Below are 24,063 nucleotides of genomic sequence, written 5' to 3' on the forward strand. Positions count from 1 at the left end.
GAAAATTGTTCCTTTTTGTATCACTTATATTAGTTGTCATACAACACATATTTTTTAAACATTTGTTTTTATACCAAATAAGTTCGCTTCGAGTACGGAACCCTCGATTTCAGTGCGAGTGTAACTCGCACTTGTCCGATTTTTTTTTGAAATAGTTGTAGAAAAATTTGTAGTTGATAAAATTTTTAACTTTTCCGTGGTTGCTTGGCATATTTTATTTGAAGTGTATTAAAATCAAGCAACTTGCGAAATTGGATATGAAGTAATCGTAACTTTCTGTCTGGATTTAGTACAATATATATATATATATATATATATATATATATATATATATATATATATATATATATATATTTCACACTTGACTCAAAGGAACATTTCTCTTTGATGCTAAATACCTTACAACAAAATGTTGATAAGTAAAGGAACCTTAATTTCCTTTTGCAAGAGAGAAATAATATATTGAAATGTAATAATGACTTCCTGGTAAAAGGAATTTTCACTTGATATCGTTATAATTTTGCTCAAAATTCAATAAGCTTTTAATAATTCTCGAAATGGCAAGCAATAACTATTCTAAAAATAATTTATAAAAAAAATTCTTTTTCAACTTTTAATATTTTTCAAGTTAATAAAAATTTAAAGTTTCTTTATTTTATAATTTATTTTCATTTACAGTCTATATAATATTTTGGAAAATTTTTTAATTTTAACTGATAAAAATATAATGTAAAATTATTTTTTAGTTCTTCTTTTTTCTTTTAATCGTCTTTTATTTTTGATTATAGTTTTGATTATATTAACAGTATGTATTTCTTGGAGAAAAAATTTTCTTTCAAAAAGAAAAAAAAAAAAAAAAAGTTTTAAAAGTTTTATTTCATCCAACGTTGGTTATATACATTTTTCCAACTCTTTTCGTGACTCAACATTGATCCTTTGAAGGATGAAATTCTTAAAATTGCGCGACAACTTTAACAAGGTAGAAAACTTTGATGAGAAATAGTTCACGAGTCAAGGCGTAGGCAAACTCTGCATCTTCCCTTGTTTCGCCTTCAGTTATGAAATATTTCAAGCCTCGGAGACTATAAAGTTTACATGAAAAATCAAAATGCAATGCTTTGTTTCTATACACATTCTGATAAAAAGCTGAAATCACAGTTTTAAATTTAAATAACTCACGCTATTCTTAAAATATTTCAATTTTTATATATACGACAAGATATGAGCAATAATATATATGTCTATATTAACATTTTTTTTTTTCTTAATAATAAATTTTTTTTAAAACTCTCTAATAATAATAAGTCTTTAATTTTTTCCCTTGAAACTTTTTAGAAAAATTTAAAATTCAAAAAAAATTCATAAGACGAATTTTCTTGAGAAATTCCATGCGAAACTTGTGAGAATTTTATTAGCTCCACTTTTAGAAAACTATCATTTCAAAGATTTTCACAAGTTAATTTAAAAAAACTTATTTTTTACATTTATAAGAAAATTCGGGGGGGGGGGGGGAAGGGACATTTTTTTTCTATTAAACAAAATCTTTGTATTTATGTGAAGAGAGGTTAAAAAATATATATATAATCATTGTGTGCTTAATATAATGAAGAAATCAGCGAAGCAGGGAATTCAATTAAAACTTCCTTTCCAGATTGTCAATAACCAATTTGCATGGAGAAAGTGCTCTTTTATCGTTGTTTAATTAAATTTGGAGTTTTCGACAAAAGTGAGATGGAAGAAGAGTAAAAAGAGTTGAAGCTTGAGCTGGTTTCAATTTCCATTCGAGAAGTTTATCTTTTTCGTGAAATAATCCAGAGGACTGAAGGAGCACTCGGGGTAGAATGATTTACACATTCCATTCGCCGTCTGTCCTATGTGTTCTGCTGCGTGATATTCGCGATCCGCATACATTTCGTATTCCTCGAAAGTTGTCGAGGGTGTAAAGACGACGTGCACAAGTTCCCCTAAGAGGCCGTGGCCCTCTTTGAAAGGTGTTTCCGCAGCTTCACAAACCATACGTAGCAGACATGCCTTTCCTGATCCAAAAGTTTCAAATGCTTTCTCCAATATTCGATACAAATTCCATCTTGATAATCCTCCTATATATATATATATACAAAATAATATTATAATAAATAATTAACTTTTGGTATTAAAAAATAAAATCACATGACATCCTAAGGATATCATTTTGTCCGAGGAAATTAGGATATCCCTACACTGAAAAAAAATTATTTGATTCAAGTAATCAGTTATGCTTGACAATTATCAAATAAATATTTACTTGGACCAAATAATTTTTATTTGAATTAAATAAACTACATTTGAATCAATAATTTTTGTATTTGAAACAAATACTATTTAATTGTTTCAAATAATAATTACACTGTGCTAGTTCAAAAAATAAACAAACTTGGCATATAGTGTATCAACCTAATTTGGGGACGCTAAATTCAATGGCGTTAGCCGTTTTTCAAGATCGTGTCAAATTTTTAAAATAATCGCCATTTTGTTTTTTGGCCTTTATCAAAATACAACATTTTTTCTAATCAAAAAGAATAAAATTTATTTGAAACTCGTTACTCGGGGATTTTCGGGGTCACTGTTTACGAATTCAGTGTCAGTTTTCCAAAATTCAAAATGGCTGACCAATATGGAGGATTTAAAAGAAAATCGTTCGGATTTAAGCAAATTCGAACGATTTTTGAAAAAATAGTCCGCCATATTGTATCCGCCATTTTGAATTTTGAAAAACTGACACCGAATTCGTAATCAGCGACCCCAAAAACCCCCGACTAACGAGTTTCAAGTCAATTTTTTTTTATTTTTAGGAAAAATGTTGTATTTTGATAATGCGTAAAAAAAAGCCGATTATTTAAATTAGGTTAATGCACTATGCGCCAAGTTTGTAAAAAAAAAGTACTTTTTTTAAGTACAGTGTTATTTGATACAAAAAAATATTTAGTTGATAATAGTCAAGTAATTGATTATTTAAATCAAATAATTTTTTTTTAGTGTAGAACTTCCATAGGACGTCCACGGACATATCTATAAACACATCTCAAGGATATCCTCACTTGCCTGTACCAAATGATATCCCTAGGACATCAACAGGATATTCTAAAAAATCTGTTCCTGCACTGCAAAATGAAGTATCTTATTGTAAGATGTTTTGGTCGCCTTTTTAAGATGTTTTTTACAACTTGCTCCTAAGTTATCAAAAATATCTTAAAATGCATTAGTTTCCTAAGATTTAAAATGGATTGGAAGATGCTTTTCGTAACTGGCTTCCAATGTGTCTTATAATAAGATACTTCTTTTTGCAGTGTGTGAGAAAAGTTCTGTTAAATAAGAATTCAGTAAAATTAAAATAAAGGAATAAACAACTTGTAAAATAAGGTACACACGCTCGTATTGAATTATCCTGAAATATTTTAAAGTAGATGAAATATCTGAATTATCTGAAATATCGCGAAATTTTTAAATTACCTTAAAGTAATGTAAATCTTGAAAATTATTCAATTTTATCTTGAAATAGAGAGAAAATGTTTTTTAAATTTTGTGGCCTATTGGCTTATATTTATTTAATTACATCAAAATTTTAACGCGTTTCGATACAGTATTCTGCATCTTCATAAGAAAAAAAAATATATCTGTAAAAAGACAAGAGAATACATAGGTTTTAACGAGAAATATATTAACAAAGTATTTTATGGTAAACATACCAGCCCAGGTGGAAAAGTTCCCGGTAGTGACTACCGGTAGTCATTACCGCTCCCGCTACCGGAATATTCACTACCGGTAGTCACTACCAGTAATTTTTCATAGACTACCGGTAATTTTTCCGGGACTACCGGTAGCCACTACCGGTAATTTTTCCGGGACTACCGGTAGTCACTACCGGTAATTCTTCCGGTACTACCGGTAGTCACTACCGGTAATTCTTCCGGTACTATACCGGTAGTTACTACCGGTAATTTTTCCAGTACTACCAGTAGTCACTACCGGTAATTTTTTTGTTACTACCGGTAGTCACTATCGGTAATTTTTCTGGGAATTACAATCAAAATTTATTACCAAATAACAAATTTTGATTGTAACTCCCGGAAAAATTACCGGTAATGACTACCGGTAGTAAAAAAAATTACCGGTAGTGACTACCGGTAGTAAAAAAAATTACCGGTAGTGACTACCGGTAGTACCGGAAAAATTACCGGTAGTAACTACCGGTAGTACCGGAAGAATTACCGGTAGTGACTACCGGGAACTTTTCCACCTGGGAGGTTTTTTGAAAAAAGAATATGAAAAAACATAGTAGAAATCTTGACATAACCTCAAGTTGGTCGGGAAATTATTTGAATTTTGAATCTAACCACCATATGGGCAATAAAGATCAGCATTTTGACTTTTCAAGAGTCATCTCTGTTCCTTATATAAATAAATTTGCAGACACCCTCACAAGAATTTGAAAACTTTCAATATTATTATTGTTTTTAAATCCATGAAGAAAATAGAAGAAAACTTAATTAAACTCCCTTAAAACCCGCTTCTTAAAATTTGAAAAAACAAATTTAATATATAAAATAAATTGTAAAAACTGTAAGTTCTGTTACATCGGACAAACTTTCAGATACCTAAAAAAAAGAATTTATGAACATAAATATCAAGAAACCAATAAAAGTAAATCCACCGCTCTATGTAAACATTCAACAGAACAAAAACATTGTTTTGACTTCTCACAAAATAACGTTAAAATTTTAGACACAGAAACAGATTTAAAGTTTAAACAAACGGAAAATTCTAGAAATGTTTTATACATTTGAAAGAAAAAAATTCCATAAACTTTAGAAGTGATGTCGATAATTTAAGTATCATATATTTAAATTTAATTGACTAATTTCTCCCTTCTTTTTTGTAAACTTCTCTTTTCACCCACCATGTTATCTACAGACCTTGCCTTATTTTTCGTATATTCACCTAACCCTTCTATAAAAACTAATATATTCTACGGAAAGCACATGTATGCATACCATTAAATACTTTGTTAATATGTTTCTCGTTAAATCCTATGTACCTATTCTCTTTTTTTTACAGATATTTTGTTTTGTTTTTTCTGATGAGGATGCAGAATACTGTATCAAAACGCGTCAAAAGAGCCTCAGCAAGCCCCATGCAAAAAATGCCCCTTTTTCGTACCTCGAATTTTGAAACTTTTTTTATGCCAAATGGTTACATATGATGACCCAATAATCCCTGCAAAATTTCAAGATGAGCATGTGCCCCCTTTCCGAAATACAGGGGGTCAAAGGGGGCCATGTCCAAAATTAGAATATGCAATATAATCGAATAATAATGTCAAAAAAAATCAGAACAAATGGTTCCCTTAAGATTTTCGTCTGCTGATTACGAATCTAAAGTCCGTTTTTAAAAATTCAAAATGGCGGATCCAATATGGCGGACGACATTTTTAAAAATCGATCCAATTGACTTGAAAATCGTTACTCGGGGGTTTTTGGGGTCGCTGATTACGAATCTAAAGTCCGTTTTTAAAAATTCAAAATGGCGGATCCAATATGGCGAACGACATTTTTGAAAATCAATCCAATTGACTTGAAAATCGTTACTCGGGGGTTTTTGGGGTCGCTGATTACGAATATGATGTCCGTTTTTAAAAATTCAAAATGTCGGATCTAATATAACGAATAAAGGCAAGATTTAAGGCTAAATTCAGCTTGCAAAGGCCAGATGTAATAATTACAAAACCATCTAAAGTAAGATGTAATATTCCAATCAACAAAGATAAGAAGTATTATCCCAACCAATGAAGGCAAGATGTAATCGATTTGTGAAAACGGACATCATATTCGTAATCAGCGACCCCAAAAACCCCCGAGTAACAAGTTTTAAGTCAATTGGATCGATTTTCAAAAATGTCGTTCGCCATATTGGATCCGCCATTTTGAATTTTTAAAAACGGACTTTAGATTCGTAATCAGAGACCCCAAACACCCCTGAGTAACGATTTTCACGTCAATTGGATCGATTTTTAAAAATGTCGTCCGCCATATTGGATCCGCCATTTTGAATTTTTAAAAACGGACTTTAGATTCGTAATCAGCAGACGAAAATCTTAAGGGAACCATTTGGTCTGATTTTTTTTAACATTATTATTCGATTATATTGCATATTCTAATTTTGGACATGGCCCCCTTTGACCCCCTGTATTTCGGAAAGGGGGCACATGCTCATCTTGAAATTTTGCAGGGATTATTGGGTCATCATATGTAACAATTTGGCATAAAAAAAGTTTCAAAATTCGAGGTACGAAAAAGGGGCACTTTTTGCCGAGGCTCTTTTGATGTAATTAAATAAATATAAGCCAATAGGCCACAAAATTTAAAAAAACATCTTCTCTCTATTATAAATGGCTTAAAATAAACAAGTATTTTACTTCATATACTACTTTATCTTGAAATGTTTAAAATATCCTTAATTATCTAAAGTATCGAGAAATGTCGTGCATTATCTTAAAGTATCTGAAGTATCTGGAAATATCCCGCATTACCTTAAAGTAATTGAAGTACATTCTTTGAATTATCTTAAGTATCGTGAAATATCCTGAAATACCTTAAAGTACTGTAAATTATCTTGAAATATTTTTAAATATCCTGAATTATCTTGAAGCCTTTGAAGTATTTTGAACTAATTAAAGTATTCTAAATTATCTGAAGAAATCTGAATAATCTGAAGAATAGATAAATATCCTAAAGTACCTTGAAGTACTGTGAATTATCTTGAAATATTTTTATATATCCTGAATTATATTAAAAGATTCCTAAATTATCTGAAGTATCGTAAAATATCATGCATTATCTTAAATTATCTGAAATATCGTTTAGTTTATGAAATATTTTAAATTATTTTGAAATATTAAAGTTGGTGCATGCTGAAATTTTGAGTTGTTTATCCCTCGATTAAAATTCTGTATATTTACGAAAATTTTTATTAAATTGTAAACTCTGTTCAATCCTATATATAAATTCAATTAAATGAAAATCCGGTTCAATATAAATTCTATATTTTATAAAATTTTGTTTAAACTGATATTCGACTTTATAAATTTGATAATTCTTTGCCGTACATATAAATATTCTGAATAAAAATGATTAAATTTTTATTTTTTTTTGAATAATGCTTATTGAAAATAATTTGAATAATCTAATCTTTCATATATTATAATATATAATGATATAAATGTGAATGATTAGCGTAAAAATAGTTTAGATAAAAGTGGGAAAATAACTCTTTCGTGGAATACTAAGCTTTTGCTGGCACACGAGACAATATTGTTATCCTGCGTACATATATATATATTTTTGCGGATAACAATGGTCGCGAGCGAGTTAAACCACGAATATAAGCTTATACTTTATGCAACGCGCGTTCAAAGGAAGACGAAAGGGATTTTCTCCAGGATCTATGAAAACAGGGCAACTTTTACGTTCAAAGTTTAAAAAAGTGTATGTAAACTTTTCATATCGGTATGTTGTTGGTACCTTGAGACGCTTTCACGTTTCTTGGCTCTGATAAAGCTATATCTGCCGACCTTTCGTATCGAAATTCTTCCTGTTTGTAACCGGATGAATTGTATGGCAGATTGTAGTTGCACTTCAACACGTAACCCAAAGTCATGGATACCTCGCCCTCCATTGGTAGACCCAAACCAAAAAGTACCTTGCACAATATTTTTTTTCTTAATTTTTATTTTTTATTTAAAAATATAAATAAACATTATCGAATATATTCCAATTTTCTTCTATATATAATTCAATAATTAGGATATATTAAAATTATTCAGATTTTAGCTATTTTTTTAAAAAAGAAACAATGTAATTACTAAAAATAGTAAATGTTTATAAAAAAATTGATAAAGAATTCCTTTATTGAAAATTGGCAATCATTCAACAAAAAATTGAAAATATTGGTAAATCTGCGGAAAAAGTTCAACATTCAATTCTATATAAGATATTCATTATATAAAAATATAAGATGAAAGACGTACTTGAACTTTAGTCTCACTGCCTCGGGGGTTCGGAAAGAGCAAATGCCTTTTCTTCCTGAGAAGATCACCGATATCATATTTCTCAGTGGTTCCAGATCCTGAACACAAACTGCAGAAGGTTATATACGCAGAGAAAAACGAGATCGACCAACTTTTCATAATAGCGAGTGAAATTGAATTTTTCTTTTGACCTTTTTCTATATACTATATATTTTATTTTATTGTGAATGCAATAAATTAAGAAAAACAAGAAAAAAAATAAATTAAAAGTATAATAATAAGAAAAAGAACCATTTAATTATTACCAAAATGTTACTATGTACGCGTCACTTAACGCAACAAACCACTTCTAACTGTACTAGAGAGAAATGAATACTGGTTGGACTTTGTCTCTGAAAGAAGATCAGTTCAAGAATTTCGAGTCTTCTGATGACAGGTCTTTCTTGAAATAAAAAAAAAAAAATGTTACAACGACAAATTACGTAAGATTCTTTTTTATCACTGACTTTTTATAATAAGTCTTCCATGAAGATAAAATTTCAAAATTTCATTTTGTTCTCATATAGCAATTTAATTTCGTTCTATAAATTTCTTTCATCTTGAAAAATTCTATTCAACTTTTTTCCAGGAAACAATTTTCTTATTTTTATAAATGTCTATTGTTTAAAATCTTCTACTATTCATTATTTGTTTCTTTTTCTTTCTTTTTTTATTAATTTTTTCATTGAAGTACACTTTTACATAAAATATTTTTAATACCCTTCAAATATTTGAGAACAAAACTTAAGGTAACTATTTTAAAAAAAAAATGTATTGTCATTTCAGATTTATTACAATTAACACAATTATAAATATTTTAAAAATTTGTGGCAAAATGCAAAATTCAGAAATGGCGAATATTCTTCATCGACCAATAAGAGCGTTGACTTTTCCACCTACTAGTACAATGGGTGTAGGTATTTTTAATTTACTTAATTGTTTTTTAAATTAATATATGATTCAAAATTTCTCAAGTGATAAATTTTTTAATCAATCAATCCAAAATACTTCATATATGACTTGTTGGATACAAAATTTTATAAGCTTTCAATTAGTAAGTTCAAAATTACGCTAACTTTATTTGTTTGTAAAAATATTTCATTTTTTATTAACATTAATTAATTAATTAATATCTCGAAATAAAAAAAAAGTGCAATTTTTTAAAATTTGTATTAAACTTTGAATTTTTTTGAAAAAAATTTTCCACCATTCGAAAGAGCAGGAAAAATCTTTCGAAAACAAATAGGTCAAAATTTGTTTCACTCTTTTACAATAATTGTTCAACTTTTTGAAGAATTCAATGTTAATTTTTTTACTATTGGATCATTTGCGAAATTTTACCCTATATATATATATATATATATATAATATATATAAATAAATTTTTACTTTCTTTGGAATTAATGAGAAATCGTCGAATCTTGACAGATCTTTTTTGCATTAGCTGTACCATTAGAAGCTCCACAAAATTCAATTTCATTGTCTTACTTTTTCGAAGCCACTTACGGTCTTCCAAACAACCTAACTGATTTTGGCCCCTTAACTGAATCCTATCCTCAAAGGAAAAAAAGGAGCATCGACAGAAAAACCATTTATGAACTCATGGAAAATAAATTCTTAAGGTAAAACTAATTTTTCTTTTCTTTATATACTTTATAAACTTAAATATTCCATTCCATTGGGGGAAAAATTTTGAAAAGTTTCAAGGTCCACTTTCCAAAATATAAAATATTTAACATAACGGGCTATTTATATACAAAGAGAAAAATACCCTCTGATCGTATATATATAACTACTACTCGAAGCTAAGATCTAAATAAATAAAAAAAGGTAAGAATGTGAAAAAAATCAATGCTAAATTCTCATTTAATAGAATATTCTAAATTTTTTCTAACACATTTTTTAGTCCCGTATATTAAATAAATAAAATAAAACTTATAATAACTTGAATTTTACATAATTTTTATGATCGACTTTTTATTTAAACCAATTTTTATTTAGCAGATTTATTAATTAACAGAATTTTTTACATAGGGTTAGGTTAGGTTAGGTACATATGGTACATAGGACCATTATATTTCGACCAAAGTCGTTGCGGCCTAATTTTAAAAAAAATTGATACTTGCAGTACTGATTCTTTATGATATTCAGAGAACGAAATAAAAAGAATTATTACAAAAATTTCTTTATTTTTCTCAAAATATGAGTTTAAAGTAGAGAAGGTCCAAAAATCTGTCACTTTTTTAGCAATTATAAAATATATAAAAAAACATATAATAATTGTTAAAAAGGTAAAAAGAATTATTCTTTCTTGTTTAGAATGAATTGATTTATTATTTTCTAATGATTAAATTAGTGAAAAAATTAAAATAATGGATAAAATATGTCTTTAAAGTTAGTCTGTCAAATAACCTAATTTTTCGATTTTTATCAGTTAATTACAATTGAGGAGCCGGATCGTAGAACCGATTCTTCGCTCGAACTCACGCAGAAGTATTGTCCGCCCCTCCACTATACCATCAAATTTTAAAACTCATAAATAAAATATTTAAAAAATATTAGGTTATGCAGAAGAAAAAAATACATATTTTATCTATTTGAAACTTTTTTCTAAAATGTAATTTATTAGTACTAAAAAATGAAAACTGAAAAATTTTTTTTTCGAAAATAAATTACTTTTTAATAAATATATCGTCCTTTTTCGGTCAAATATTGACGAAATTTTGTGAAATTTTTTAAGCATACACAATATACACAACAGAAGCCTACAAGCTATAAAAAATAAGAAAAATCACATTATTTATTTATTAAAAAATTTTAAAAGACGTCATTTACAAATAGAGGAATTTCACTTTTCAACACAAAAAAGTATGCGATGAATTTTCAAATTATGAAAACTTCTCGCGAGAAAGTTTTTCCTTTACTAATCAGGAAGTTTTTCCCACAATTTCAAACTGATTCGAATATAAATAAAGAAAATACGAGGAAAATAGCGAAACCGTACTTTCATTCGCAACGAGAATGTAAAAAGGCAGCCATGTTTGTCGTCGCAATGACACGCGCGCACACACACACACATATATGTAAACAACTTGAGGGAGCCTTAGTTGCTGCTGTGTGTGTGTGTGCGCGCGTGTCATTGCGACGACAAACATGGCTGCCTTTTTACATTCTCGTTGCGAATGAAAGTACGGTTTCGCTATTTTCCTCGTATTTTCTTTATTTATATTCGAATCAGTTTGAAATTGTGGGAAAAACTTCCTGATTAGTAAAGGAAAAACTTTCTCGCGAGAAGTTTTCATAATTTGAAAATTCATCGCATACTTTTTTGTGTTGAAAAGTGAAATTCCTCTATTTGTAAATGACGTCTTTTAAAATTTTTTAATAAATAAATAATGTGATTTTTCTTATTTTTTATAGCTTGTAGGCTTCTGTTGTGTATATTGTGTATGCTTAAAAAATTTCACAAAATTTCGTCAATATTTGACCGAAAAAGGACGATATATTTATTAAAAAGTAATTTATTTTCGAAAAAAAAATTTTCAGTTTTCATTTTTTAGTACTAATAAATTACATTTTAGAAAAAAGTTTCAAATAGATAAAATATGTTTTGTTATACATATAAAGATTCTACCAATTAAAAATTTGGATATGGGGTCAGACCATTATATTTCGACCAAAGTCATTGCGGCCTAATTTAAAAAAAAAATTGATACTTGCAGTACTGATTCTTTATGATATGCAGAGAACGAAATAAAAAGAATTATTACAAAAATTTCTTTATTTTTCTCAAAATATGAGTTTAAAGTGGAGAAGGTCCGTAAAAATTGTCACTTTTTTAGCAATTATAAAATATATAAAAAAAACATATAATAATTGTTAAAAAGGTAAAAAGAATTATTCTTTCTTGTTTAGAATGAATTGATTTATTATTTTCTAATGATTAAATTAGTGAAAAAATTAAAATAATGGATAAAATATGTCTTTAAAGTTAGTCTGTCAAATAACCTAATTTTTCGATTTTTATCAGTTAATTACAATTAAGTGGAATTATTAAATTAAGTTTGAACTAACCTACCTACTTTCTATATTTTCATACTAAATATAAAAGAAATATTGATTTGAAAGTTCTCAATTTCTGCATTTTTGCGAACTTTGCAACTGAATATCTCCATTAAAGAAAAATAAAAAAAAATGGCACTTGCACAGCAGCTAAATCGGATTGAAATCTACGCGCACCATAAATTCCGTTTTGGTCCCGAAACTATTTTAGGAGATATAGGCGATTAAAAATTGCACATTATTTTCAGGTTAAAACTGTACTTGCTTCTAACTTGAAGTTGGTCTACTCTCAGCAGTCGCGTTCAATGTTTAGATTTTGAAATTGATATAACGGCGAAAATTAAAATATTTTTCAAAATTAGAAAATAATTCGCTAATATGTGTACGTCCGCATGAAAAGGGACCACTTTAGATTCTTTCATAAGGGCGATATTTGCATTAACGTTCACGCAAAAATCATCCTTATTGTAATCGACAAAGTGGTCCCTTTTCATGCGTACGTACACATATTATTAATAAAGTTGAAAAAATAAATCTATAAATTATAACAATTTCGTCACAACGCAAATTAAAATACTTTTCAAAATTATTTGTGATTTTTGTAAAATCTCTGTTAGATACAAATATTATAAATTAAAAAGAAAAAGTGATTCAAAATACAATTATTCAGTCTTGAATGTCAATCAATTATACTTTAATAAATTATGAAAATAATTCACGAAAATAAACATTTAAGTAAGTTAAATCAATTTCAAAATCTAAACATTGAACGCGACTGCTGAGAGTAGACCAACTTCAAGTTAGAAGCAAGTACAGTTTTAACCTGAAAATAATGTGCAATTTTTAATCGCCTATATCTCCTAAAATAGTTTCGGGACCAAAACGGAATTTATGGTGCGCGTAGATTTCAATCCGATTTAGCTGCTGTGCAAGTGCCAATTTTTTTTATTTTTCTTTAATGGAGATATTCAGTTGCAAAGTTCGCAAAAATGCAGAAATTGAGAACTTTCAACTCAATATTTCTTTTATATTTAGTATGAAAATATAGAAAGTAGGTAGGTTAGTTCAAACTTAATTTAATAATTCCACTTAATTGTAATTAACTGATAAAAATCGAAAAATTAGGTTATTTGACAGACTAACTTTAAAGACATATTTTATCCATTATTTTAATTTTTTCACTAATTTAATCATTAGAAAATAATAAATCAATTCATTCTAAACAAGAAAGAATAATTCTTTTTACCTTTTTAACAATTATTATATGTTTTTTTTATATATTTTATAATTGCTAAAAAAGTGACAATTTTTACGGACCTTCTCCACTTTAAACTCATATTTTGAGAAAAATAAAGAAATTTTTGTAATAATTCTTTTTATTTCGTTCTCTGCATATCATAAAGAATCAGTACTGCAAGTATCAATTTTTTTTTAAATTAGGCCGCAATGACTTTGGTCGAAATATAATGGTCTGACCCCATATCCAAATTTTTAATTGGTAGAATCTTTATATTATGTATAACAAAACTTCGTGGGTGACAGAATTTTTAATTAACCGACCTTTTGTACATTAAATTGTCTAATTTTTATAATTATTATTCAACAGAATTTACACTAATATATTTATTCAAATATTTAAGTGACAAAATTTCTATTATGCAAAAACTTCATTTGCATAAATTGTAATTTTTATAGAATGATAAATTTAAAGTATTTTAAATTAATTGAAGTATCCTGAATTATCTGAAGTATTGAGAAATGTCGTGCATCATCTTGAAATATTTGAAGTATCTGGAAATATTCCACATTACCTTAAAGTATATAAAGTACATACTTTGATTTATCTTAAGTGTCGTGAAATATCCTGAAATTCCTTGAAGTATTGTGAATTTTTTGAAATATTTTCAAATATCTTGAAGTCTTTGAAGTATTTTTAACTAATTAAAGTTTAAATTATCTGATGAAAAAAACTGTATACTCTGATGAATAGAGAAATATCCTGAAGTACCTTGAAGTACTGTGAATTATCTTGAAATATTTTAAAATATCCTAAATTATCTTGAAGTATGATGTATAATGAATTAACCGAAGTTTCTTAAATTATGTGAAGTATCATGAAATATCCCGAAGGATAAGATAAGGATAAGATACCTTAAGGTATCTTGAAGTACTGAGAATTATCTTGGAATATTTTATAATATCTTGAATTATCTTAAAGGAACCTGAATTATCTGTAGTATCATAAAATAATACTGCATTATCTTTAAGTATTTGAACCTATCTTGAATTATATGAAGTAAAGTGAATAATAAGAAGGTATAGTGAAATTACCATGAATTACCTGAATTATTATGAAGTATGTGAAGTACCAAGAATTATCTGAAGTATCGTGTAATCAATGAAATAATTTTGAATTATTTTGACACCGAAATTTTTAGTTGAATACCCCTCAAAAAAATCAATTATTTTATTTATTTAAATATATTTCAAACATAAACGGGTTTCAAATAAACTCTTTCGTACAAAGTACTTAATAATAGTGACATAGATAGTCATATGAATGCCCATATAAGTTGAGTAGTGTAAGGTTAGTGTAGTGTAGGTTAAGCTATGATGTTTGATATAAAACAAAGACAAAATAAATTATACAGTAGTTGTCGTAGACTGAAAATAAATCTAGGTAACGACGGATTAAAAAAAAATTAGCGTATCAGAAACAGCGTTTGCCTCCCTACTTAATCTAACTACCAAAGAGTTATTTGCATAATTTGTTCTATAAAATTTTACAGCGAATAGTGAGGTATATCTAGATGATCTGATTGGTACAGACAAATTAATCATTGACAGAAATGTTGGGCAATTAGAATAGCCGTTTAACAATTTAAACAAAAAAATTAAATCTGAGTATAAGAATCTTGATCTAATTGTAGGCATATTTATAAACGAATTCGTAAATCATCGTAGTGGTGTTTTAAGTAATTGAAAGGCAAGTTTAACTGTCTTGGTGCAAATCGAAGAAAACGGTTTGTAACACGCTCGAGTCTTGTTAATAAATAAGTGTAATAAGATAACCAAATAACTGATGCATATTGTAATATACTTATAACAAAAGTAAAAAACAATATTTTGAGAGTGCGTTCATTACGAAAGAAAGTTGCATTTCTAATGACAAAACAAAGTGATCTGAGTGCTCTATACTTATAACATCTGAGATGTGAATGTTGAATGATAATGTGCTATCGATTATAACACCCAGGTCACAAACTTGGATCACCCTTGGAATCTCATCTCTGCCAGCTGTATATTGATAAATTAACGTACTTTTATTTTTTAAAAAAGAGAAAGCAGAACATTTTTTAATATTGAGAGATATGTTGTTTTCAGAACACCATATACTAAGATTGTTTAAATCTGATTGTAAACCAACATAATCATCATCAGTTATTATTACTTTATATAATTTGAGATCATCTGCATACAAAAGAAAAGGCAGTTTTGGAAAATAATTTTTATTTCATTGATAAATAAGATAAATAAAAGGAGGACGCAAGTTTGATGCCTGGAGAACATCAGAAGTTGATAAAAAAGGATTAGAATAGTTGTCATTGAAACGTATAGATTGGTATCTATTTTCTAAGTAACTTTTAATAAGATTCAGTAAATTATCAGGAAAACCAAGATTTCTTAGCCTTGTCACAAGAATCACATGATCCATTCTGTCAAATGCCTTAGAAAAATCTGTATTAATTGCGTCGATTTGCACCCCCTCCCTTATCTTCAATAATAAAAAATTTCCAAGTTAGTTATGGCAGACCTTGCTTTAACAAATCCATGTTGTTCATCTATTATAATGCTATAGATACAGAATTGTAAGTTATATCGAATATTAAACTTTCAAATATTTGGGAGGTTGTATAGCAGGTAATGTGTATACTGATTTAAACACTTTTGCAAATAAGTTACTAATGTCAGCATCATTATTACTAGTTTCTTCTCCAAGATACATTGTGTTTAGGATATTGCGATGTTTTACGAGTGTAGTTAATGTGTTTCCAAAAAAATGTTACATATGTAGTGTAACAAGTTTTCGAAAGAGTTTTACATTGTGATCTTAAATTAGAAAAAATCAAATAATTAATGGGGACGAACATATCTATTGCAGTGTATAAATGGTTATAAAAAATTTTTAATGCAAAATTTATGTCCGGGACATGAAGTTCTGTTTTCCAATTAATTCTATTCATATAAGAATTAATGGCCCCGAAATTTGCAAATTTAAAAATATAATTAGATATACCAGAATTAGTGTTATGCAGCCTGTTGTTATTAAAATCTGTAGAATTTCCAATAATATATAAGACCAAAGGTGGATGATAGTTATCAATTGGTAAGATAAGGTCTGCGGATAAACTTAGAGCAAAATCTGTTGAGTTATTACAAAAAACCAAATCTAATATTGATTTGTGAACATTAGTAAACCTGTTAATTTGTAATAAGTTTGTGAAGTCACATGTGTCAGAAATAATAATTGATGATATTGCCTGATGTGGTAAATTTGTAAGAAATTGTGTTTTTTTATTGTACAAAAGCCTAGACTTTGTTTCACGTTAAAAGTTAAATTATTATTAAATTTATAATAAAAAATTTGTAAGAAATACTTATCACCACAGTTATTTTTGTGATACACAAAGAATTGACAGTATCACGAGGAGATTTTCCTCCATTGATTTGAAATTGTCGTTATGCAAATGAAAACTAAACATTGCCATGTATTTAACAGAAGTGAATATAAATTTTGAGATTGAATGGAAGCACTGTTCGAATAATTGCAATGTAATCCAATAAACATGTCCATATAAGTGAAGAGGTAAATTGAATATGGAAAATACGTATAAACTATAGTTGCGGTAAGTTTACCACTCTAAACTACACACATTTTAATAAATTGTGTGTAAAGCTATTTAACACGTTCTAAAACATAGGTATAATGTAAAGTGAAATAACAAGTATATATAGTAAATGACATTTTTTTTAGTGTTGGATTTTCTGGAAGAGGATGCTTGTTGAGGTCAATCTGCGAAACGTCCGAACAGTCTCTGCGACACAATGGAGTCTTGGGAGATGTATTTCATGTTCTTTTCACGTGAGTTTCCACGAGAATTATTATCTTCTAAAACCTACTCTTCCCTTAAAGATAATCTTTCGTGAAAGTAATGGTTTTCGAAGATCCCGTTTGGTTTCGAAGTTCCTTTCTTTCTAAATGGGATTATTGTCTCCTTCATTGTCTTTATTTATTACAAGACTTGAAATTTAATTAAAAACGTCCAGTAACTAATTTTTCTTTTCCAACAAATCGAACTTATATTTTCATTTATTATTTAATTTTTTCGTTACTGTTTTTTCATATTATCTCCACAATTTTTTCTCTCGTTTATTATTATTTACTAAATAATCGTTTTTTAAAATTTATTCTCTACTAATTCAATTATTTAATCGTAATTACTCTAATTATATTCAGTTAAGAGTTTTAATATTTTTACACATATATTTTATATCGATCACATTTTAATCATATGTTAAAAAAACCCCATTGCAGTCGTCTAAATTTGAATAAATTCATATTCTATTGGGGAACGGAGATTGGCTCTCTTCCAATTCGATTTGGACCAATTTACATATACTTTAAAAAAATTTTCAGCGATAGACATATATGTCGATGCAAAGTGTTAATTATAGTATATATAAAATTAGTTTTATATAATACATTATTTACGCTAATTACTTCCAATAAAGCGAGTGATGGCAATTGTTTCAACATATTTTTATTTTTACAATTAATTCAAATCATTTGTCTTGATAATAAATTTTTATATTTTATTTGAATACTTTGAAATTATATTAATTTTTAATGCATATTATTTAATTGAACGTGAATTTTGCATGAAAAGAATAATTTTTCTACTTAAAAAAGTGTGCGGTAAAATATTTGTTGCTAATTAAAAATTTATTCTTAATTTCATTAATTTACGTTAGGTACTTTTCATTTTTTTTCTCTTTCATATTTATTCTATTTTATCAAAATATTTGTAATTCTTTCACTTTTTGATATTTAACAAAACATACATTTGCAATTTATTAAACATAATTAAATAAAAATACAGTTACAAAATGAGAGGTAATTTTTTCTGTTATAATACTCGGAAATCTCGTCTCCATTCTGGTATGGTATAACGTTTGTTTTAATGAAAACGTAGAAATGAATTTCAAGACTTGCAATGAATTATTATTCCAATTTTACCTCGCTACTCGTCATTTCTAGAAAATTATATATACGAGAATTCTCCAAAAAGAGGTAATTTTCATGTTTTTGTGTAATATCGTCTAAACAATCTTATCGTTGAATTATTTGATTTAAATAAAAATGTCATTTAAAGATCCCTTAACTATGATGACTCATAAAAAAACTATAATTTTTTACATAAATTTAGTGAAAAATAACATTTAACAGCTGAAAAATAGCATTTCGGTATTTTCCTAACTCCAATGTTTCGAAATCTAAATAATTTTTTCTTCAGTAATAGGTCAATTGATTTGTTTTTAAATATTCTCCAAATTGTTCATAATTAAAGATAATTTTTCTCCAACGCCTGCACGGAAAAACATTTTATATTAAAAGACAATAAAAATGGTAATACATTTTGACATACTCGATATGAAAAGGAGGCTATTCACGGTTCGCTAATAGTTATTCATAATATTATTTGAATATTTGAAATTATGATATGGATACTTACTAGTGAAAGAAAATGACATTTAATATAGTATCTTAGAAAAATTAATTTTTGTCGATATTAAATTTGAGACAAGTAATTTTTAATAGGGTACTTAATGAAGAAATGTAACTGAAAATATCAAGAATTAAAATAATAGTTAGGGAATTTTAACATAGTAAATATGAAAAGACCTTAAAACCATAGCCGCAGGTATATCGATGTGAAAAATTAAAATTTTTACTTTAAAAGTTTAATATCGACCACTATTGATTCTTTGTGGGCCCTGGCTTCGTAGATGACCGATAATTGACGAATTCACCCGAATGAAGAATGAACGTGCCGCGCGGGAACAACCTAACCAGACAAATCAAAACGTGCACGATTTTAGACGGTGTTTTTGTTCAAAAATAATAAAATTAATTTCAATTAATAAAAATCTGCCACCTATACGATAAGATTTAACAATTTTCAATCACTAATGAAAATTTCCAAAAAAAGGTCAAATAACTAAATTATTTAATGAAAAGTGGTGTTAAAACTCCTCTCCGTAACATCAGATTTTATTCAATATTTCAGTTATTTAGCCTTTTTTTGAATTTTTCTTTAGTGATCCGATTGAAAATTGTTAAATCTTAATAACAGAATCTTTAATAATTTCAATCAATTTTATTATTTTTGAACAAATTACCGTGAAAGTGAGATTTGTCCTTTTTGAGAGAATCACCCTTATACAAATAAAACTTGGATTTAAATAATGGCATTACATTTCTTTTCTTTCTTGTAATGTATTTAATTTCTTGTTTATTTATTTTAATTTAATTACAAAAATTTTGGTTGTGATTCCTGTAAAAATTAGCGGTATTCGCTACCGGTAGTGACTGTACATGTAGCGGTACCGGTAGTCACTACCGGGAACTTTTCCACCTGGATAACTTCATACTAAAATTGATCATTGCAAAAATAATACTAATTAATTATAGTTCATTGCATATTATTTTAAAATAAAATTGTTTTAGGGAGACAATTATATCATCATCGTTTCTCACAAGCGCAGAAAAATTCTGCCGTTTAGTATATAAGGAAAATTCTGCCTTCACCTCTCAGCGTAGTTGCGAGCGAGCGTTTATATGTATTATGCGTATTTAGGTGTATATAGGTAGTTTTAAGTTAGGCTGTTAGGTAGAGATGAATGTATAAATGTGTGTCTCAATGTATTCTAGTTCTCCATTTCACTAAAAACCTCAATAAATCTGTCGTTCTTTCCTTCTTCATTTCCCCATTTCTATTCTTTTATGTATGACTCACCAATTTTTAACAGTGTCAATATTAAAATTCACTTTTTCGAACTAACTGTTAAATATTACTATAAACTTTTTTGATTATGAATACTGTATATGTGAATTTTAGAAATATTGAGAATTGATTTACAGAATTAACAGTGACTATAGTGATTTACAATATTGTCCATGAATAGCCGCACTTTACTATAGTACAATTTTAAATTATGCTTCCAGTTTTATTGTTTTCTAATATAAAATATTTTTCCGTGTGCTTTGAAAGTGCAACTTTCTTGGTTAGAAAAGTATTGAGGAAGTTAAACATTTGTTAACTCCTCGGCCGAGCGTGGGGAAAGTAAATCGTAATATTTTTTTAATTTTTCTTTGATCTATAAGTGATCTGATTTGACTGCACGCAGGATTAGATTTCTTTGTAATTTAAAGAAATGAAATAAATAAATGAACTTATTACTAGTGACATCTAACGTGACTTGAACGAACTGTGTGATTAAAGTTTTAACTCTGAGTGTGCTCACACTAATTCACGAAAATGACCATAGTGTTGCTTAGTACAAAAAATAGTGTTGACAGTTTTGTTCTGGGTTTTTAGAAAAAGAAAAGTTGACGGGTTTTTAGTGGGTCGGGGCTGGTAATAGTTCGCCAGCTTATTTTGTTTATTGTTCTCCTTTTTTTTACCAACCCCACATAACCTTGGCATGCGGAAGCCAAGGTATACAGATTTCCCAATAGCCCCTAAGCAAAAAAAAGGATAAGAAAGATGGACTTTAATATCGATGACGATATTAGTGATTAAACTCCATCTGAAGTACAAAACGAGGCTCTTAATGCGGAAAAGGATCTAATTCCGAAAAAGTCGCGTGGAATTTTTCCTAATTAATAAAAATGCATTTTCTCGCGAGGCGTTGGAGAAAACGTCGTGTGCGAAACGTAGGAAAGAATGATTTTTCTCAAGTAATTACTACTCCCACTGCGCTCGAGCAGCAACCTTCACTCTCGAGAAATCACCCACTTTCCCCACTACTTGCACTATTTAATAAATAATGCAAAAAAGGCAGGTTTTTCATAATTTTTTAATTTTAAAATGTTAATAACTCTGGATAAAATAACAGTAGGATATTCGCTAATAGGTCAAAAGATGCGTCTTGAAAAACTCTACATAACTAGAGATAAATATATATTGGTGTCAATACATTTTTTTAAGTTATGGGCAAAAAAACGTTTTTCTTTAATTTTTAAAAATTCAATAACTTTGGATAGAATATCAGTATAGAATGTTCGCTTACATCTCAAAAGATGCGTCTTAAAAAATTCTACAAAATTAAAGAAGGTGTCTTAACATTTTTTTTAAGTTATGAGCAATAATAAAATAAAATTAAAAATGAATGCTTTTACAAAAATAATAATAAAAAACAACTTTAAACGTTGAAACGTTATTTTTTTTTTTTAATAAATATATACACATGGGATAAATTTCTCTAAAACTTGTAAAATTAGACTTTCAATTTAAATGGGCAAGGGCCGAGTGAATGCGTGCAAAAAACAAACTGGGTGGTGACAGTATAAAGGGGGTGAGGAGGGAGAAATGGGGAGGGGCAAACTAAATTGTCAGGTAAAGTACACAAAGAAAAGTAAATTTGGTTAAAGCGAATAGTAACGTCAGTGGGAGTGAAAATCTCGAGTCAGGGACGCATGAATAAAAAAAATGGGCCCCCTGGCAACTTACCGGTGTGTGTATATGTATGTCTGTGTGTTGCCAAAGCGCTCACTGTTTTCACCGAGAGAAAATGAAGGAAAATGAGAAAAAATTTAAGAGCCTTTTCCTAAAAGTCACTTTCGACAAAAACCTTTGTTTGAAAATCTTGTAAAGATTAAAGAGTGTATCGACAAAAGCAAGAATCAAGCATAAAACCAAGTTTGTTCATAAAAAATTTAAAAACTTTAAAAACTTTCTTCATATTAAAAAAAAAGTTTCTTTTCCAACTTTTTGAAGTTATATTAGAATGGAAAAAAATACATATGCGAAAACAAAAATTTTTAAAAATGGAAAAATGTATAGATTTGTGAAAAATTGTTTTTTTTTACAATTTTTATGGTTTATATTTGGAAAAAAGAGATAAATCTTTTTTATAAGTAATTAAAGCAGTACATAATAAAAAAAAAAGATGTTTATTAAAAACATGTGAAAATCAAGGAAATTGTTTTGTTTTATAGACCATCATCATCTCAAAGGGAAAATCTGCCACAGGATATATTTGACGCTGAACTAGTTGGACGCAATGGATCCTGTTTGAAATACAATCTTCTTTGTCCTTTGGGACTCTTTGACTTGATAGCAATCTTTGGGTCAGAATGAAATATGGCAGTAAATTAAATTTCGAAAATACTTGTTACATATATGGTGATATATTGCAAATGAAATAAAAAAATTACTTGCTTTTTTTTGTAAATCGAATGAAAAACAATCTTGATCGAGAACCAGATTTCAAAAAATGCTGTTTTTCTGAAATGTTACATATAAAAAATAACAAAAATACTATTAAGAGAAAAAATGATATTTTATGCTTAAACAAAATTTACTTTCCTATAATTGAAAGATTAGATTCATGACTTGTCTTCACTTTTATTTGTCGCATTGTTTATATTTGAGTTCATTCACCCTGTCATCGTCATTATTCGCATCAAACTTATAATATTTATTGTTAGTTTCGAAAATTCGCTTGCCATGATAAGACACAAAATTTCATATTCATTTGACTAATTACAAAAAATGTAATTTTAATTTTATACTTGGTAATTGACTTATTTATGTAATTTATTGTGAATACTGTGTTTTTGTGTATCTTAGTTGTTTTTTATTTTTATTTTAATTGGTGTATAAATTTCTTTATCAGCCTGAAGAGGATGACAAAACCATGTCATCGAAACGTTGCTTGGCAATAAATTAAAAAAATGACATAAAACTTGTGTTATTTAAAATACCTTCCGTGGATCAAAATTTTACATTCTAAAAACAATCTTAATTTTTTTTAAATTCCTGTTCAGTAGAATCTCTCTATTTATTTAATATCACATTAATTTTTGAAACATTTTTTCATATTTTTAAAAATATTCCCTATATCAGATTTTTTTCCTTTATTTTAAAATGTACTTAGGTAAGCGTAGTTAATTTACATTTTCCTCAATTTGTCATTTTCATCCAATTTATTTTGACATTTTTTTTTAAATAAAAATTTAGAGAACTAACTTTTTACTTCTTAAACCTAAGAAGATTTTCATAAATTCTGAGAAATTTCTTTAAAATGCATAAAGTCTAAAAAGGTATTTGGACTTTGTTGTGCAGAAGATGGATATTTCAACTTCTTTGCGTTTTATAAATCGTGTTAGTGTTAGTACTTGCACCCTCTTGTAATACACAGCCGATGGCAACTTGAAATAAGGTACAGTATATATGATAACGATAAGAGCTCGAGAGTTTGGCGTAAATTCCATTCATAATATTACAAGACGAAAATTTCTAAAATGCCCGAGGCGTTTTTCAGTTTCAACACACTGAAGGAAATAGTTTACAATACTTGGAAAAATTAGTTTAATCCATAAGAGCGCTAAGGTCATAAAGAAAAATTTTACTCAAAAGAATTCTCAAGACATACTACGCCATGAAAATAAAAAAATAATCATTAGAAATAATGGTAAAAATAATATTTTATATCATGTTAGTACTATAATAAAATTTTTATACATTTACTTTTTAATGATTGTTTGCAACCCTGTTATTTCTTTTGTAATGATTTACATAGTCTAACGTTAAATTTAATTTTTTATTGATTTT

The 24,063-nt window shown here is 27.9% G+C and overlaps 2 protein-coding genes across 2 annotated transcripts; one reads left to right on the top strand and one right to left on the bottom strand.

Annotated features, from left to right (window-relative positions):
• Positions 1-1,527: 1,527 nt before the first annotated feature.
• LOC127278707 (uncharacterized) lies at positions 1,528-8,406 on the bottom strand. Its single transcript, XM_051300533.1, has 3 exons — positions 8,063-8,406; positions 7,557-7,734; positions 1,528-2,099 (listed from the first exon to the last, which is right to left on the bottom strand). Exons 1-3 carry the CDS (start codon positions 8,219-8,221, stop codon positions 1,771-1,773), a joined length of 666 nt encoding a protein of 221 aa, XP_051156490.1. The 5' UTR covers positions 8,222-8,406; the 3' UTR covers positions 1,528-1,770.
• Positions 8,407-8,909: 503 nt separating this feature from the next.
• LOC127278716 (uncharacterized) lies at positions 8,910-23,091 on the top strand. The gene is made up of 4 exons (XM_051300544.1): positions 8,910-9,014; positions 9,530-9,723; positions 17,199-17,306; positions 22,446-23,091. Exons 1-4 carry the CDS (start codon positions 8,937-8,939, stop codon positions 22,585-22,587), a joined length of 522 nt encoding a protein of 173 aa, XP_051156501.1. The 5' UTR covers positions 8,910-8,936; the 3' UTR covers positions 22,588-23,091.
• Positions 23,092-24,063: the final 972 nt, after the last annotated feature.

This window comes from Leptopilina boulardi, unplaced genomic scaffold (genome assembly GCF_019393585.1).
Source record: "Leptopilina boulardi isolate dan_hultmark-lab unplaced genomic scaffold, ZJU_Lbou_2.1 LbouV2_210, whole genome shotgun sequence".
NCBI classification, from domain to species: Eukaryota; Metazoa; Arthropoda; class Insecta; order Hymenoptera; family Figitidae; genus Leptopilina; species Leptopilina boulardi.

What these genes read in the sequence shown, in the direction of transcription:
- LOC127278707 (XM_051300533.1), bottom strand. Translation starts at nt 8,221, where the DNA reads ATGAAAAGTTGGTCGATCTCGTTTTTCTCTGCGTATATAACCTTCTGC. An exon ending in GCAGTGAGACTAAAGTTCAA is followed by an intron (nt 7,735 to 8,062) that starts GTACGTCTTTCA and finishes ATATTGTGCAAG; the next exon opens with GTACTTTTTGGTTTGGGTCT. An exon ending in AAACGTGAAAGCGTCTCAAG is followed by an intron (nt 2,100 to 7,556) that starts GTACCAACAACA and finishes ATATATATATAG; the next exon opens with GAGGATTATCAAGATGGAAT.
- LOC127278716 (XM_051300544.1), top strand. Translation starts at nt 8,937, where the DNA reads ATGCAAAATTCAGAAATGGCGAATATTCTTCATCGACCAATAAGAGCG. An exon ending in CACCTACTAGTACAATGGGT is followed by an intron (nt 9,015 to 9,529) that starts GTAGGTATTTTT and finishes GAATCTTGACAG; the next exon opens with ATCTTTTTTGCATTAGCTGT. An exon ending in GTATTTCATGTTCTTTTCAC is followed by an intron (nt 17,307 to 22,445) that starts GTGAGTTTCCAC and finishes TTTGTTTTATAG; the next exon opens with ACCATCATCATCTCAAAGGG.